The sequence below is a fragment of the Eretmochelys imbricata genome, chromosome 1 (assembly GCF_965152235.1).
Source record: "Eretmochelys imbricata isolate rEreImb1 chromosome 1, rEreImb1.hap1, whole genome shotgun sequence".
Lineage (NCBI taxonomy): Eukaryota > Metazoa > Chordata > Testudines > Cheloniidae > Eretmochelys > Eretmochelys imbricata.
The window spans coordinates 239,582,485-239,602,078 of NC_135572.1; the positions used below are offsets into that span (position 1 = coordinate 239,582,485).

Below are 19,594 nucleotides of genomic sequence, written 5' to 3' on the forward strand. Positions count from 1 at the left end.
TTTATTCCCTGTTATTTTTCCTCTTTTGTCACAAACACATAGGGCTCAGTTCTCCACCCCTCACTCACTTGGAGGAGCACTTACTCTCATGAGCTTTCCCGTGACTTTTGGAGTCAGTGGGACTGCCCATGGAAGTTCTAGTTAAAATGAGTAACGGTTGCCGAGTCATACCCATATCATTTATTGTAGGATGCTGACATGTGGCAGACAGGACTGTGTGATAAAATGTGCCCTTGTAAATGAGGTTATATAAACACACTGTTGCGCTTTTGGAATAAACTGTACTAGGGGCATATATAATGACAGTGTGAAGGTTAAACAAGTGATTATGGCAACAGCTATAGGGGAAGAAACTTAATTGTTTTCTCAGACAGATCAACTAACTACACCAGATCAATCAAACATTCCTGTCAGCATCAAGTCACAAATTACAGCACCCCGATTTCTCCAAAATGCTATCATTCAATGTGACTGACAGCCACGCTGCACCTTAACTTGCGTTTTGAAAGCCTGCCTTCTTTGTCATCTCTAATTCCTTGAGGACAGACTTCCAACCTTCAAAACCGTAAACTGTCTCTTCAGATGAAGAAACACAGAAACTGTCCCACCCTGTTTCAAGCCAATCACCCCGAACTGAAGCACACAATCTCACTGTGGTGCTGAGGAGGGCAAAGGCCCATAAATTTAAAAATAGCCACTCTGGAAGCACACTATAGAAAAGAATGCAGTTTCATGCATAGGCACTGGAGGGGCTGTACAGCTATTTTGCAAATGCAATAGAATCCTGATTTTCTAAACTCCACTATCTCAACCTCATTATCTAATGACCTGCCAGTGTGTCTACCTGCCTGCCAAGCAAATTGCCAGCCTGTCCGTTTTTAAACTGTCCAGTCTGTTTATTACTTACTGCTTGTAAGGGACTGCAACCATTTGTATTTATGTGTCCTTGGTGTGCCAGAAAAAGCAGGGTCCTTTGATCCTATCTTGGAAACTCAAGATAGAGGAAAGCCTTGGAAAAATTCTGAAAATTCTGAACATTAAATATGGCATAAGAAGTTCAAGAATACATAAATTAAGAAAAAAATGCAGAGACTTTGGGCCAGATCCTCAGCTGATGTAAATCAGCACAGCTCTGTTCTAGCCCTATGATTCCTCCCCAGGATCAAAGAACATAAAATTATGAATAGTAAATGATCCTGAGAATGATTCAAAGATTTAATCTTTGGTTTTGATGAGAGAGAAGAAGGGAGCTGCTCTTTCAGGACCCCTGCTTAAAGTGAAAGCACTTCAGTTTTGCTTGAAGCTGAATGGTCAGGAACCAGCAATCATGTCTTAAAAAGACATGGAACGAAGTGGCTGAAATTGTACAGGAAACAGATGAGAGCAGCTGATGAGGTTGCTAGGCTGTGCCTGTGCCAGACAATGGAATGTCTATAATGGCCTGTCGCATGAGCCAATTTAGAATGACAATAAAACAGGCTTCTTGGTATTTATTGGTGTCACTTACCTAGTAAAAGGTTGTCACTAGTCTGGGATTTGGCACTCACATACTCTGTCTCCTGCTGACAGAGAGACCTAGAGAGTGCTTCTCTCACGTGAACATATTGAAACAGACTGGTCCACTATACATATCAGAAGAGGACCTGAACAAATGGCACACTCATTGCCATTTACTACTCTTACAAGTTGATCTCTGTGTTGAAACTCTGTTTGCAAGTGTAAGGTTTGCCTCTGAAAAGCAATTCTGCTCTTGGATAACTTAGAAGTGCAACTTGATACTTGTTATATTGAGCCATCCCTACTCATGGTATTTCACATTTTCCTGCCTCCTGATATAACATGCCAGCTGTAATCAAAGCATACTATGGAGTTATGAAATAAAGACCACAAAACTCTGCACTTGGATGATAAAAGGAAAGTGCCACTTTATGAAATCATCAAGCGAGCAGACTTACAAGTGTTGGGCATGTCTTGCAGAACCATGGGGTCATTAAAAAGCTGATTCTATGGAGAGAAAGCATGGGTATTGTCAGGCTCTGAGATCAGCCTTCGACCAAAGATTGAGGAGACACACAAAATTCAGGTTGAAACTTCAGCTAAATAAAGTGAAAAACTTGCTTCTTCCTACCAGACCCAGTTTCTGATAGGGAATGTGTGAAGGATTGTAGATTGCAACAACAGTGAGCAAGGAGACTGCCATTTCTGTGATGAGACAGTTGTGGAGATAGTCTGACATCTACACGGAAAGAGCGAACTAGAGTGAATGTGACAGTGAGGAGGAAAAGGACACAATCTCCACGTTAGTTTCTGCACATTCGAAAGCTGTGGAGCATTTGAAAAAATGTATGCTGTACACGGAAAGCCAGTGTGACTGCAATCCTGTCTAGCATCGGATGCTCCCACAAACTCTTCACACAAAGTCTTCAAGAGATGATTTGATACTTTATTATAATAACTGTGGGGGGAGGGGAAATGCTTTTGATTGACTTTTTCTCACAAAAATAAACTCTAGTATTTTCAAGGTACAAAGGGCATTTAGCCAAGGGGAACTGAGTGCCAAACAGCCATTTATGCCTTTGAAAATCTCTCCCTCCACAAATGTTATTCAGTGCATAGGCTGAACTGGTTGTATGAAATGTATAAAGTCACAGCGTATAATCCAGATGCATTGCATTTATTTTATGTTAATTGCATAAAATTCAGTTTATTTTTAATTGGCTCCCTGATTAAGGAAAACATCTGGTATCACGCAATAAGGATACTACGCTCCTACGTAAACAGGGAACAACAGGCAGAAAACCAATATCATGCTCTATGGTTCCTCTGAATATACCTTTTTGCCCAAATTTTCAAAGGATTGTGTTTGAACTCCTCCCCCCCATCTTGAATTACTCGCCTGTGTAAAAATGACCACTCCAACCCAACAAAGCAACATACGTTCACCTAACTAAGCCCTCTTCCTCGTTAGCTCTCCCTTAACTTCGGATTCCTCCCACTGTGCTTCCTTTTGACCAACCAGGGATCATGGGATATGTTCTGGAGTTTGAGCCCAGATTAACCCACCTCTCCCCATGGAGGGGCGCTTTATGTGTGGATCTCCCCTTGTCTACGAAGAAAGGGTATTGGAGTGCCTCTGTGGTACTCTTCCACCCCTCCCCCAGGGACTCTTTGTGCGGAGCTCTCTCTGTGCAGGCTAGGGTCTGTGCATAGGAAGGAAATGGGGTCAGAGCAGACCAAGGTAAGAGGGGCAGGCTGGGGCAGGACTGGAAATATACCCGTCATCCACCCTTTGGCGCAGCAGAACTTCTTCAACATGGTGCTCATGCTGTATTAACCTTTTCATAGGCCCCTCCCACACCAGAGACCCCCAGAGGGTTTCTCTGGCAGGTCATTTTCAATGGAGCTTCGCCTACAAGAGGAAAGGGCAGGCAGCCTCCAGGATCCTGACCCACAGTGGGAGTACAGGACATTGTGTGGATGACCAAAGTCACATGCAGATATTTGGGGCAGCTATTCTGAAGAGGGCACATTCCTGCCTAGCCCCTTTCTCCCACTGGAAAGTTCTCTACAAGAAAATTCCCAGAAATATCAGAGTAAAAAATGGCTTTTACTATGCGAGGGGGCAACAGCAGGGGCCTAAATACATGTCAAACTGTATTATGCAAATATTCCATCCTTCCTTCCTTTCTAAAAACTGCTTTTACCATGCAAACAAACTCCCAACCAGTGTTTAAACATTAAACAGCATTGACGTAATAACACAACAACCACTTCCCATTATCGATATATCGATACATTTCTCTTTTCAGGAAAAGATTTGTTGGCCCTCATTATGCTGTTAAGTCTGTTTTAAACATGCTTCTGTTGCAACTCTAAATTGCCTCCATCCCGCATGGATTTAATATTTATCTCACTTCTACTGTCAAGTATTAGAAGCAGGAATACAAAGCGACCAAAAAGCGAAGGTGAAAATGTCATTTATAAAAGAGAATTCAATACCACCTCCTCTTAATCCGTCTGCACTACTGTCTTGACTATTTGGTTCAGTTGACTCAAAGGTATAGCCAATTGTTTGACTGTTCTCGCAGTTTGTTCTTGAAAATGTTCACAAGATGAAATAATTGAATTTAGCCAAATGTATTGTCTAAAGACAAAACAGTACAATAAGAAAAGGAGACATACACACCCTCTTTTTGGGAAGCAAATTCTCACAGAAGAAATTCACCTAGCACAGAAGGTGTTCTTCAAAGAGATGCATTTCAACTAGTAGTATTTGTAGGATGATTTTACAAGTTACAAAACTCTTTATGCATCACTAAAATTGAACCCCCTAGTTCCTACCAATCCTTAACTGCTTGTTCTGTACCTTCCTTATCTTTGTTTTGGATACTTGCATTCAGGGACACTAGTATTCTTGGCTTGTACTGGGGCAGAACATTAATGTATTTTACCTTTGACAAATGTCCTATTTTCTAATTCCAAAGCTGACTTCAGCTTTGCAAAGTATTGTGGGATATTGGACATGGGGCAACAAGAGTTGTGGGTAGAGGATAATACATTCAGTTAACATAATTTCCCAACAAGTATTTATATTATGATACAGAAGGGCCAGGGAGCAGTGGGAGAGTGCTAGAGGGGAAATATATAAGCTCAAGGCTAATTAAGGTGTGGTTCCCTGTAGACTAGGGAAGGTGGCTGCAGGTTAATTGGAGCACCTGCAGTCAATTAAGGCCCTGTTAGGAACCTAATAACCCCCCCCCCCCCCCCCCCCCCGCTTCAGGCAGACAGAGGAGGAGGAAGGAGAGAGGGCTGGAGCTTGGAGGTGTGCTGTGAGACTTGGAAAATCAGAGAACCAAAGTAAGGGGGATGCTGCCCTAGTAGGGGAGGAAGACTCCCATCCCCAGCATCTAAGGACTGCAGGTAGCCCACCCAAGGTGGAGGAGGGTAAGAACCTGCAGGGGTTGAGAGGACTGAGGCTCAGAGTGAGGGGCAAACCAGACCCCTCCCCTGCTTCCCTCCTTTACCACCTTCCTGGGCCACTAGCAGGGGCATTGATGCCCCAAGAACAGGGGCAAGGGGTAGCATCTTTTCTCCCTGCTAAGAAAAGTGCAGGACCCACCAGACTAACATTGGCCATCTTGTCACAATAATGTAATGTGTAATACAGTAATGTATATTCTATTAATATCATGCCACTAATATACCTTTTTAATGTGGTGTGTACTATGCCTAACATATATGTAACATATATGTAATATGTACTATGTGTACTATGCCTAACATATATGTAATATTGGCTAACAGTCCACACTGTGTCCCACATTTGGGTCTTGGCAAATAGACTCAACTGCTGAGAGTCCAGCATACCAGAGAAAGTTCTCACTTTGTGTGGGTGAATGGGTTTGGATAAAGACTTCTACCCCCATCCCTGTCCCCCCAAATCTGTGCACACAAATTGAAATTAGCCCTTTTTTAGTTTTGAAAAAGATCAGTAAACTTTCTCATAATTATTCACTTTCTCCCATTTCTTTACTTTTGGTTTCTGACCAGAACCAGATGTAAATACTGTGGGTGAAACCTTGAGCTTACTGATATCAATGTCAAAGCTCCCATTGACTTCCATGGGGTCAGGATTTCAGCCTATAGGAAGAGCTGTTCTCATGAGATTTTCAATTCACTTTTCCAAACTCAAAAGTGCTGGACAGTTTAGATAAGCATGACCAAGTCTCTAAATCATTTAAAGTTCACCCTTCACTTGTTTTCACCAGCTTCTTGGGAAATTGAGTTACCTGCATCTTAGTAACAACCAAGAAGGTCTAGGTGACCATGGATTTATCACAATGTGCTTTTTATTTAAGCCTTTTTCCATAAACTGAGAGGAAAATGAGGATTTTTGTTGTTGACTTTATTACTTTTGAGATTTATTTTTCCTTTTAAAATCAGTGTATGGAAACAATTTTTGTTCCCACCAACAGGCACTCTGTATGCAGGAAGCAGCCGGGGCAGAAACACAGCTACAGGAAGTTTTAATGGAAAAAGTAGAAGGCTGACCCGGTCAGCAGGGGTAAGTAGAGATGAAGACAAATTCCCTTTTCAATAAAGCAAGAACAGTAGGGTTCAGATAAAGAAAAGGAAACAAAAAACTGAATTTTGTTAAATTCTTTTTATTTGTGTTCTAAGAGAGGCCTACATCAGAACCAGTCATTCAAGACTCAGATCTGACTCTGTATCGAAACAGTGCAACTTGATCACATCTATATAATGTGACCATTAGAAACACCACTGTATTAGCAGGAAGTTTGCATTCACAGCTTGAGAGTATGGGTCTGATTCTCATTTACAATAAGGCTGTTTACACTGCTCTGGTAGGGTAAAGAGGCCTTGAAGTGGCTGTACACTTTCACCCACTTTAAGACCTCTTCATATTTACACAATCCTATAGAAAGACTCACAATCAAGCCCTGTATAATGGACCCATCCCAGGACCCTAAATTTGTAAATTCCCAAACTGGGAGAACGTTAAGCTCCCAATGCAAACTTCCCGGCTTGGGTTCATCTCTATTTTTTTCTAAAGATCAGTTCCATGATTTTTTTGCAATATAGAATACTTAACTAATAGGTAAATGCAGGAGATACCTAGGAAAATGCTAAACATTGCTTCAGTATCAGACCCACATTTCTTAAGACCTGAGTCAAAGCTCATTGCAGTCTATGGGATTTGGCTGGTAATGAATACTAAGCTATATATGATATATATTCTATAGGTCTATAATAATAATTATTATAACTCTATTATGGTTAATGTTCTGCAAAGTGCTATATGCATTTACACAGATGTAAAAATGTTTATTATCAACAGCCAGTCTATGTACACTACACTGAAATGAAAAAGAAATCCTGGAGGAATTTTTAAAAGATTGGATGTGCTTGCTTGTTAATTAACTGTTAACATGGTATAGGGTTCTTCCACTAGGTATAGGCCTGTGTAAATAAACATATCAGTGTCTCAGTTTTCCCTTCTGTAAAGTGGTGGCAATAAAGCATATCTCAAAAGTGTGTTGTGATGCTTGATTCATCAATGTTTGTAAAAGCGCTTTCATAGCCTCAGATGAAAGGCACTTTAGAAGTGCAAAGTATTAGCATTAGTAACACTAGATAAAATGTCCTTTTGAGTATGAATCATGCTTTTGCCAAGATACTACTTGAATTCAAAGAAGCTGATTATCCAGAAAGACTGTTTCCAAACATCTGTGTCTCTAATCTCTTGGTTTTCTAAGTAGCATTCAGGGTTTAGCTGAGCAATTCAACTTTACTGTCACAGTTAAAAATAACCCTCTGTGATGTTTTGGAAATGTAGGGGTTTCTTTATTTGCAGCCAGAGACATGAGACCTGATTCTTATTTATACTGAAAGCCCATTACACTGGCAGATCCTTAGAGTATGTCTTCACTGCAGAGTTAACCCAGGCTTTTGTTCCTAGTTCCCTTCCTGTCAACACACAAAAACTTCTTATGTTTGGTGCTTTCAACCAGGGTAGCTAAGGCTATAGTCCAAAGCCAGAGTGAGACTTTCATTTGGGCTGGGAACCCACCTGCTTTGCAGTCAGGGCACTGGCTTAGCCACTCAAATGCTGATAATCCTCCACTGCCTTCCCAGAAGGACAGACAAGTTCTCTTAGTTCACTAGGAAAGAATCATAGAGCAGTTCAACTTACTGTAGCACCAAAAGCCATGGGATATGCCCCCAGAAGTCCTAGTGACACACAGGGGGGAGTGCAGCACCACTGAGGACACAGTAACTTGTGTGTCTTTACCGTGGGGGGGGGGCTCACTACTGGGGTAACCTAGGGGCCGATCACTTATTGTCGGGGTGCTGGAACAATTCGTATAGTGGAGATGCTGAGAACCATCGAACCAAACTAAACCCTGTATATGGTGGAAACCACTTCAATCCAGGGGTGCAACAGCACCTCTAGTTCCAGCACCTATGCTTGTGGTAACCACAGTGAAAACATATTGTTAGAGTAAATAAAAATGAGGCCCATGCTCTCCCAGGTGCATGTGCATGGTACAATGGTGATGTCACCAGCTAGCTCGGAAATTCTGAGAGGCACCAAAGATTCAGCTCTTCTGGCATAACCTTCAATGGAGGCACACAATTCAGAAGCCCTAGAGAGTTGATCCCATATAACAGGCTTTTCTACACAGGGAAATTTACCAGTATAATTCTATTGCTATAGTTATACCAGAGAAACTCCCCATGTGGAGACTTTTATTGTGGGATAAGAGTGCCTTTTTCTGCTTTTACCTTATACCAGTTCCAAAGTGACATCAGCTAAACTGGGAAAAGGCACTCTTCTTCTTGAATAAAAATGTCCAGCTAGGGAGTTAAACTGGTATCGCTTTAGCCATTTAAAGATAACAGCATAATTATGCTGATAAATTTCCCTGCCTAGACAAGCCCCCAAAGTCCCTTAGAGAGGCTTTCAAAGTATACGTCCTCTGCTAAATATTCATTTTTGAAAAGCTGCTCTCACTGGGGGGCTAGATGACTCAAGTGACTTGATAATGACACACAGAGCCTTTCATCTCTTGATTACCAGTTCAAGTCCAGCCCAGGCTGATAATGAGTGACTATGTGATGACTCTATTGAAATGAACTGATAGTCTGTTTCCAGTGGACAGCTGTCCCTCTTGCAACAAACTAGCCTCCTTTGTTTGTCATCTCAGTAGACAGACTAAAGACAGAATGGGAGAGACTGTGAATTGCTGTACCCCCTGGCCTCGAGAAGAGGCTCCTCAAGGGTAAGGTAGAGACGCACTGTTGGGATGGAATGGGGAAGCTTGCATTGACACCACCTTTTAACGGCCATAAATTCACTAAGAAAGAAAATGCAGAGGTCAGGATCCCATCTGCCTGCCTAATTCAGCCCAGTTCACAAAGAATTGTTCACATGTTACTTTGTGTTACAATTTTACTTTTCTTTAGGAGGAGGAAATGCAAATCTAATGAACAATGAGATGTCCCAGGGTGTGGGGTTCAGTCATCAGCTCTAGAGAGAGAGACTGCAACATGTAAGGAATCTTGTTGATTTTGGAAAGGATGAGATCACTGGGAGGGACTTCAGATTATCTTCTTCCTCAAGCAGGAGCAGAGGCCATGGTATGGTTCAGGTGTTTTCTAATTGAAAAAAAGGCATTAATCAAAAAAAAAAAAGTCTGCTCATTCTTTAGGTTGGCACTTACCGAAGAACCTAGAAAGTGCTAATTTCATTCTCCACCCTTTGCCACTAGCATGTCTGCAGCTGTTTCTGCTTTTCGTGGGAACACATTTTGCAATAGCGCATTGTGCCATGCAATCCTATCTCCTGTGATCAAGGACATTTGCATTTAAAGACACTTTCTCATGACAAAAATATACCTTCCTCAAATGGGCTTGACTGCTTCAGTGCTATGTAGCCATTAGAGTTGGGGAAGCACTGAAAGGTTAAGATGCTACTCAGATAATAGAATCAGAGCCAAAAAGTTCAGTTGCTCACCCAGCACTGCCATCTGACCATTGGGTGGAAGGGGATGGTGAAGAGGGCGCTCCTAGCTCTTCCCAGAATTCTTCTGTGGCCCTGTAAGTAGCGGAGGATGGGAAACAGGACTGGCTTACCCCAGAGCTGCTCTGTGGAAGCAAGGGGAGAGAAGCAATCTGGCCCTGGATTTCCCATTTGTGGTCCCCATCCAGCAATTACATCCTCTCATGCAAAGCCCCACTGGGGCTTTCTGCAGGTGCAAGGGTCTGGCTCATATGGATCCAATTGCAGAATTAGTGCCTTTTTTTTCTCCCATAGCCGATGCTTTCAAAATGATGGAGTGATAGAGTCCTGCAGGCTATGTCATTTTGCCTTTCCTCATTAATCTCTCCTTCAGTGCTATCTCCTTCCATATTTGAAATTTTTAAAAAATGAAACAAAAACAATCAAACGTTAGATCTCCAATAAGCTCTATTCCTTTCCCCCATATTCTCTGTTGTGGACTTCGTGCTTCGCATCCCCCTGCCACTGTCTGATGCCGTTCCGAATGATGTTGTTTTACTAATTTAGAATGTAAGATACTTAAGAAAGGGGTTTTGACTTGTTACACGTCTGTAATGTATCATGCAAATCGATAGCACAACATATATAACCTCAGACAATTATGAGCCACTCGTTACTTGAACTATGCAAACTTCATTGGGATCTGAAAAACTGGACTGAAGAACAGGCCTGTTCATGAAACTTCCAGTGTTCCCCGCTTCTAACTACAGTATGTTGTCAATATCCAGAGAAAGGCTTTTTTTAATCTGTTGAGACCTATTCTCTACAGGGCATGGATTGTCTCTTCCTCTGTATTTGGAAAACACCCAGCAGCCTTTTGGTGCTACCACAGTCTCCATAATAAATAATAGTAATCAATTCATCTTTTGTTGGGATGTAAAGAAGATTTAAATGCTGTGTTTTTTCCCCGCATAATTCCCATATTACACAGAAAATGTGCTTTCTGTTTATTTTTGATGAGAACCATTCCTATGATTTTGACTGAAATACTTTAAGCAGCTGATTAGGTTACCCATGAGATCTCTAATGAACAAATCACAGCTTTCTTAGCATATTGCATGGTAGCACATAGGAAGACAATAACATTATTTGAATAATACAAGTTTCGGTCTCTCTTTAACAGCATGGATATTTGTCTCTTTATACTTTGATTTCATAGGGAGGGCCCTCTACTGAATAAATGACATTTTTTTCTGACAGTAATTAAATAATTCAATCAAGCCTATCCAAAGAGATTGAAATAAAAGGAGGAAATTATGTTGTTTTCCATAAAAGTGACTTGATTCCTGAAGTCTTGATTGACTCTAGAGAGGATTGAATTAATCAGTGTTTGAACTAAACAGAAGGTACAGTGCATATTGTGTGTGTATTATATATGCACGCACACACCAACTACACCTTCAAAAAGTTATAAATGTACTTCTAGATGATAGTGTATTAAAATTAGGTGAATAAAATAGGTAAGTATCCATAATCACAGTGAGGCCAGTGTTGGAATCATACATAGCTGTATGAATACTGATTTTAGTACTTCCACTGTTATCACTATTGTCATTGTGCCCACCCCATCCTGTAAGCACATACATAAATATCCATCATAATAGGTCTGAGCACAGATATATTATCTTGTTCTTCTCTTCCCTCCATACTAGGTTGGCCAGAGTGATAAAATAACAAATGGCACCAGGGATTCATATGTTTGGACAAGAAGGTGAAGCATTCAAGTTCCGCTTAACGCAATTTCTTTTTTCCTTCTTACCTAAACTGTTTCATTTGCACTTAGCATTAAGATTGAATAGCTCCAGCTGGGAGGGTTCATTGTCTCAATGGATCAGTAATTGACTGTAGAGCCTTTCACCTGTATGCCACCCATTCAAATCCAGCGTAGGTCATGATAACCAAGGATTGTTACAATCATATGGCTATCCTATAGTCTGTTTGCAAATGAGTTGTGAGGCTCAGTCCAGTTTCTAATGGACCAGTGTGCACATCTCAAAGCACCACCTTAAAGTAGCAATCTCCGTAATGGGGCCAAAGATGGAATAGACCTAGGATATGTCTACACAGCAGCTGGGAGGATGCTTCTCAGTGTGGCTAGACAGACACAGACACTAGATCTGCTCAGGCTACCCGCTAATCATAGCAGTGTGGTCACAGTGGCTCAGTCTAGTTGCCTGAGTACGTCCCCAGGGGTCAGGGAAGTCTGTATTTGAGCAGCTAGCTCAAGCTGTTGCCCATGCCACCGTGGCCACGCTGCTGTTTTCAGTACGCTAGCTCAAGCAGAGTAAGCGTGTCTGTCTACCTGGTCTGGGGCGCAGCCTCACAGCTGCTGTGCAGACATCCCTGTAGAGAATGAGCTATCTACTCATCCTTAGAGCTGATCCCTCCTGGACAGGGTTGAGGCACATTGGTGGGACAGCATGAAGACACTTACCCTGCTTACCACCTGTGCTGGGGGTAGATAGCAATCAGTTTCAAGTGCCATCAGGATTGCTTGTTTTATAAGCTTTAGTTAATTTCAAGCAATAAAAAATAGATGGAGTCATCATACAGATCTGTGAGTATATGCTTAGTGTATGTTTCACTTTTCTTTCCTTCCACCCCACCCCCATCTTAGACAGGCACTGAAGAACAGGTTAGGGCTATTCTGGAAAAAGAGACCAAATTCTCCTTCCATCTCAGTTCCTTCATATCTCTTACTAATACTTATGTCCAGGCAAGTGAATACCCAGGCACCTTCACTTAACAAGCATTCCTTTTTTTTAACCTGAGTGGAGCTAAGTCACTTCATGTTCCAATTCACCATTTAAAAATGGGAGACTCTTTCAGCAACATCTTCAGTACTATCAAGTAGCTGGGAAGAAAACTGATTTCAAGAAAACAATCAGATTCCATTGGCTTTGTCCATGCCTGATGTCATCCTTAGGCCCCATCTACGCTTGAACTGTAGCCAAGGCATCTGACCTGGTGACAATATAGTTGTCCCTTGACCTGGTTAGAGTCTGATTCAAAGTTGTAGCGTAGAACTGACCATGTCCTGTTAACTGGGTTCAAGCCTTGTGGCTCAGGCTGGAGTTCAGGGGCTTGAGCTCACCCCCTCTGTAGGCTTCAGTGCCCAAGCTCCACTCCAAGCCTCAACCCCAATGTGCTGTCTACGCAGCTAGTTTTAGAAGGCTAGCACTATCCCAAGTCAGTCGGTTCGAGGTGGGAGGTTCGCTGCCACCGGCTGTGTAGACATACCTTATAGGAACAAAGCTGAGGTGTTCAGATTGCTATTCAGTAGCTCACAAGGCTATGACCTAGGAATGTAACACAGTTGACAGTGGAACCTAATAACAGTCGTGGGTGTTTTGACAATGGGGAAGGAGTGTTCACTGAAATACTTTAATGGCTTGGAAAATGTGGGTGTGAAGCATTAGTGGCAAATACTTTTACTGGATGTTTTATTCTAAGGTTTGAAGGTGTCCATGTGCCACAAGATGGGGTTGGTTTTGTACTTCTGTAGCATCAAAAGACGAGTGCCTAACTCTAGTATCACATCACATGCACCAGTCCTTGAACAGGCTCAACAGTTCTGGTTTTGCAGTGATCACAGACAGCTGTACAATAAAGTGCAGGTCCCAGACAGCAGAAGCACAGTAGTGACCCTATGCTGGAATATTTGCACATTCATAATGATGACAATATGGAGCCACCTTGGGCAATACCAGGATGATGAAGAGCAGCTCCCTTTCTTAAGTCTGCCTCTCTGACCATCAAAAAAAATGCTGCAAATCACATCAGTCTCTCTATATGCTACAGCCAGGAGAGGCTGAAATGCATCATGAAACTCCATATCGATCTAGGCCGGGCTGGGGGCTGAACGGGGGGGGTGGGGTGGGTTTGAGCCCCCCCCCCACACACACACACACACACCCACCCCCCTGGGGCCCGGAGGAAGCCAGCACCTGTGCCCAATCCTCTATAGTTTCACCCTTTGCTAACATATGCTGAATTGAAACCGGTCGAACAGCTGAGAGGTAAATGTATTCTGGGAATAGATTTGTTCCATTAGCTGAAATTAGTGTTAAGCGTGTTCTGTTGTCGTTTGCTTCCCATACAGCTGTCACAGCATGTGTTGTGCCATTTTACAATATATGTCAAATATAAGTGGAAATCAAACAACTGCAAATGGTTAGGTAAAGGGCAGCTTCTTTTTCTTTGATTCAGCATTAGGAAAGATCCTGCTTCCATCTATATTGGCTTTGAAATTAGTTTTAGCAAATAGGTCCAGGAACAGTACACATGAGCATGTTGGAAATAGTGAGCATGTTTAGGAGTGTCATTTAAGTGTGTAACATCGGTGCTGGCACAGTGACCCTGCAGAGATGATTATGCTGGCTAATGATGATTAAAAAATTGCCAACAGCTCTTTCTTTAGCCTGTGGAATTGCAAGAGCAGGGATTTGAGGCAAAGCGTGCCAATCACAGAAGAGAGAGTCACTTCACACAACAGGAGGTCCAAGGGCATACTGTACATTCTCTGTATGTATTTATACAACTGAGTCAAAGTGCTACTTATAGAGGTAATTGAATTTTTATTGATGCATTGTAACTTCCTACTCAATTTTTTTTAACTTGCATTTAATTTTTGGTTTTATTGTTTATACACACACTGAGTTTTACAGTTTAAACAAACTTAATCTACTTAAGAACATAAGAACGGCCAGACTGGGTCAGATCAATGGTTCATCTAGCCCAGTACCCTGTCTTCTGACAGTGGCCAGTGCCAGATGATTCAGAGGGAATGAACAGAACAGGGCAATTATTGAGTGATCCATCCCGGTTGTCCAGTCCCAGCTTCCAGAAGTTGTAGGTTTAGGGATACCCAGAGCACGGTGTTGCATCCCTGACCATCTTAGGTAATAGCCATTGATGGACCTATCCTCCATGATTTTGTTTAATTCTTTTTTTAACCCAATTATACTTTTGGCCTTCACAACATTTCCTGGCAACAAGTTTCATAGTGTGCTGTGGTTTCAAAGTGGTTTCAAGTTTCATAGTGTCCTTACGTTTGTTTTAAATCTATTGACTATTAGTTTGGTTGAGTGAGCCGGGTTCTTGTGTTATATAAAAGGGTAAATAATGCTTTCTTATTCACTTTCTCTACACCATTCATAATTTTATGGACCTCTATTATACTCCCCCCTTAGTCGTCTCTTTTCTAAAATGAAAAGTCCCAATCTTTTCAATCTCTCTTTATATAGAAATTATTCCATACATCTAATTATTTTCTCTGTACCTTTTCCAGTTCTAATATATCTTTTCTGAGATGTGGCAACTAGAACTGCGTGCAATATGCAAGGTGCAGACGTACCATGGATTTATATAGTGGCATTATGATATTTTATATTTTATTACCTAGCCTTTTCCTAGTGGTTCCTAACATTCGGTTTGCTATTTTGTCTGCCAATGCACATTGAGCGGATGTTTTCAGAGAGCTATCCACAATGACTCCAAGATCTCTTTCTTGAGTGGTAACAGCTAATTTAGATGCCATCATTTTGTATGTATGTCTGGGATTATGTTTTCCAATGTGTATTACTTTGCACTTATCAACAGTGAATTTCATCTGCCATTTTGTTGCCCAGTCACCCTGTTTTGTGAGATCCCTTTGTAACTCTTTGCAGTCAGCTTTGGACTTAATTATCTTGAGGAATTTTGTATTCCCTGCAAACTTTGCCACCTCAGTTTACCCCTTTTGCCAGATCATTTATGAATATGTTGAACAGCAGTGGTCCCAGTAGTGATCCTTTGGCGTCCCTACTATTTACCTCTCTTCACCCTGAAAATTGACTACATATTCATACCCTTTGTTTCCTATCTTTTAACCAGTTCCTGATCCATCCTTCCCTCTGATCACATAACTGCTTACTTTGCTTAAGAGTCTTTGATGTGAGACCATCTCAAAGACTTCCTGAAAGTCCAAGTACACTATATCCACTGGATCACCCTTGTACACGTTTGTTGACCCCTTCAAAGAATTCTAATAGATTGGTGAGCATGATTTCCCTTTACTAAAGCCATGTTGACTTTCCCCCAGCATATCATGTTCATCTATGTTTCTGATAATTTGTTCTTTACTATAGTTTCAACTTGTTTGCCTGATATTGAAGTTAGGCTTACCAGCCCATAATTGCCAGGATTGCCTCTGGAGCCTGTTTTAAAAATCTGTGCTACAATAGCTACCCTCCGGTCATCTGATATATACGTCTGATTTAAGCAATAGTTTACATACCCCAGTTAGTAGTTTCATATTTGAGTTCCTCAGAATTATTAGGTGAATATCATCTGGTCCTGTTGACTTATTACTGTTTAATCTGTCAATTTGTTCTGAAACCTATTCTATTGATACCTCAGTCTGGGACGGTTTCTCAGATTTGTTGCCTAAAAAAGATGTCTCAGGATATAGGGATCTCCCTCACATCATCTGCAGTGACGACTGAGGCAAAGAATTCATTTAGCTTCTCCGCAATGGCCTTATCTTCCTCAAGTGCTCCTTTAGCACCCTGATCGCCCAGTGGCCCCCCGATGGTCTGGCAGGCTTCCTGCTTCTGGTGTACTTTAAAAAAAAATCGCTATTAGTTTTGTCTGTTTTGTTAATTGCTCTTCAAATTCTTTTTTTCCTAATTATATCTTTACACTTGTCTTGCCATGGTTTATTCTCCTTTCTATTTTCCTCTGTTGGATTTTACTTCCAATTTTTAAAGGACGTCTTTTTGCCTCTCACTGCCTCTTTTACTCTGTTCTTCAGCCCTGGTGGCATTTTTTGGTTTGCTTTTGGGGTAGGGGAGTGGTAATAAATTTTGTTTGAGACTCTATTATGGTGTTTTTTAATAGTTTCCATGCAGCTTGCAGGTATTTCACTCTTGTGACTGTTTCTTTTAATTTCCATTTAACTTAGCTTCCTCGTTTTTGTGTAGTTTTCCTTTTTGCAGTTAAATACTAGTTTGGTGGGTTTATTTGGTATTTTCTCCTCTACAAGGATGTTAAATATAATTACATATGGTCACTAATACTGAGCAGTTCAGTTGTATTCACCTCTTGGACCAGATCCTGTGCTCTACTTAGGCCTAAATCTAGAATTGCCTCTCCCCTTGTGGGTTCCAGGACGAGTTGCTCCAAGAAGCGGTCATTAATGGGATCTAGAAATTTTCTCTCTCTGTCCTGTCCTGGGGTGACATGTGCCCAATCAATGTTGGGATAGTTGAAATACACCATTATTATTGAGTTTTCTATTTTTGTAGCCTGTCTAATCTCCTGGAGCATTTCGTGGTCACTGTCACTATCCTTGTCAGGTTCTCTGTAGTATAGTCCTTGTGTATACTCTTATTATTCAAGAATGAAATTTCTCTTCATGCAGATTCTACAGTACAATTTGATTCATTTAAGTTTTTTACTATATTTGATTCTATGCTTTCTTTCTCATACAGAACTACTCCCCCATCAGCATGACCAGCTCTGTCATTCCTATATATTTTGTAACTGGTAATTACTATGTCCCATTGATTATCATCATTCCACCGAGTTTCTGTGATGCCTATTACATCAACATCCTCATTTAATACCAGGCACTCAAGCTCATCCATTTTAGTATTTAGATTTCTAGCTTTGTATACAAGTACTTATAAAATTTGTCAATATTTAGTTGTCTGCCAGCATGTGATGGAACTGAAGGGGACTCTTTTTTATTTGACTGTTTCATTCAGGTCCTACCTGTCCTTTACCAACTTCTATCCTCTCCTTTTTAGTAGCATATAGACTACCCCCTTTACTGTATCCTCCCCTAAGATATGTCTCTGTCCAAACCCCATGCTCCTCTGCACCTGTTGGCTTTCCCCCAGCTCTTAAAAACTCCTCTGTGACCTTTTAAAATTTACATGCCAGCAGACTGGTTCCTTTTTGGTTTAGGAGGAGCCCAGCCTTCCTGTAGAGGCTCCTCCTATCCCAAAAGGTTCCCTGTGTTTCTAATAAACCTAAATCCCTCCTCCAAACACCATCATCTCATCCACACATTGTGACCCTGCCGTTCTGCCTGTCTACCTGGCCCTGACTGTGGAACTGGAAAATTTCAGAGGATGCTACCATGGAGATCCTGGACTTTAATCTCTTACCTAGCAGCCTAAATTTGCCCTCAAGGACCTCTCTCTTACCTTTCCCTATGTCAATGGTACCTACATGTACCATGACCATCAGTTCCTCTGCATCACTGCACATAGGTCTATCTAGGTGTCTGGAGAGGTCCACAAATTTTGCAGCCGACGGGCAATTCACATGAGGTCTAAATGCAATAAAATCTTGCTCATTCTCACTTAGCTAATCTGCAGATTTGATAATTCTGCTAAAAAAGGCAGCCAATAAAGATTTAAGAGTGCTGGGGTCAGATCTCCTATCACTTCATTACTTTTACAAAACTCAGCCACAGAACATTCACTGGCAATCTATGAAGTATTATTTCAAATAATTAAAACTAAACTATCACTTCAAAATAAAGGAAGTACTTTCGGAGGTGCAATATTACTGATGATTTTAATCATGTTTTTTATCTTCCTAATTTGCAATATTTGGTAAACTTCAGTGAGCGCAAATTTTAGAGTTTATCAGAATTTCCAAGCTCACAATCCTGGAGACTTACATTTATCCAAAAAAACAGGTGAAGCTTGAGAAGTGGCAATGCAGGCTTCCTCTCACTGTCCCTCCAATGTGCTTAAACCAGGGGTGGGCAAACTTTTTGACCTCAGGGCCACATCAGGGAATAGAAATTGTATGGCGGGCCATGAATGCTCACAAAATTGGGGTTGGGGTGTGGGAGGGGGGCAGGGCTCCGGCTGGGGGTGCAGGCTCTGGGATGGGGCCAGAAATGAGGAGTTTAGGTAGCAGGAGGGGGCTCTGGGCTGGGGTGGGGGAGTGGGATGTGGCAGGGTGGGGGTGAGGGCTCCAGCTGGGGGTGCAGGCTCTGGGGTGGGGCTGGGGATGAGGAGTTTGGGGTGTAGGAGGGTGCTCTGGGCTGGGACTCAGGGGGTTCGGATGGTGGGAGGGGGATCAGGGCTGGGACAGGGGTTTCGGATGCAGAAAAAGGCTCAGGGGTGTAGGCTCCAGGCGACACCTCAAGCGGCTCCTGGAAGCAGTGGCATGTCTCTCCTCCAGCTCCTATGAGGAGGTGCAGCCAGATGGCTCTGCATGCTGCTCTGTCCACAGGCATCACCCCTGCAGCTCCCACTGGAGCACCAGAGGGGGGCCATGCTGCAGCTTCTGGGAGCCATGTGGAGAGGCCCGCAACCCTTCGCCCCAGCTGGAGCCCCAGAGCGGGGCAAGCCCCAGACCCTGCTCCCCAGAGGGAGCTCAAGGGCTGGCTTAAAATGGCTGGTGGGCCAGATTTGGCGAACCATAGTTTGCCCACTCCTAGCTTAAACCCATCTTTATACTTTGATCTCCATGTCCTTTCATTGCTTGGTACCTCTGCTGAGGCTATCGGTTTAGGTACCAAACAGTGATGGGGGTGTAGTGATTTTATTGATGTAGAAACCTGGCCAAGGAGACCTGGACTGAGCTTATATAATCATTTACAAAGGCCATCAAACAGCCATTAAATCCATTATTTCAACAGAGTGCTGAATTTGTTGTGGATTTTGAGAATGTAGTAGTCATTCATAGGTATTTGCAGAATATTTTAACAAACAAATTTGAGTCTATGGGTTGTTTGTCAGCTATTCACTTTAGTTAGTTATTATATATGGAGTCTGTCTGATCCTGTAGATCACCTGGTATTGTTTTTGTGCCCTGATGTGTTGGTTGAAACTTTTTAAATGAGATAACAATGAATAACAAATGGTGAATAGTGATTACACTTGTTTTGTGCACAGATGCCTTAGTCCAATATGACTATGGGTATTTGCATGGTGATACAAAACCCAAACCAAACCTACGCATACAAATGTGCAGGAACAGCAACTAGGAAATATAAAAGTGGTT

At 42.0% G+C, this 19,594-nt stretch overlaps 1 protein-coding gene across 1 annotated transcript in view; it reads left to right on the forward strand.

The window, feature by feature from the left end:
- Nucleotides 1-19,594, forward strand: part of LMNTD1 (lamin tail domain containing 1) — a 247,267-nt gene that overhangs the window by 206,459 nt on the left and 21,214 nt on the right. The window contains exon 14 of the mRNA XM_077807458.1: nucleotides 5,976-6,064. Within this exon, the coding sequence (XP_077663584.1) occupies nucleotides 5,976-6,064 (89 nt within the window). The remainder of the gene's footprint in view (nucleotides 1-5,975; nucleotides 6,065-19,594) is intronic.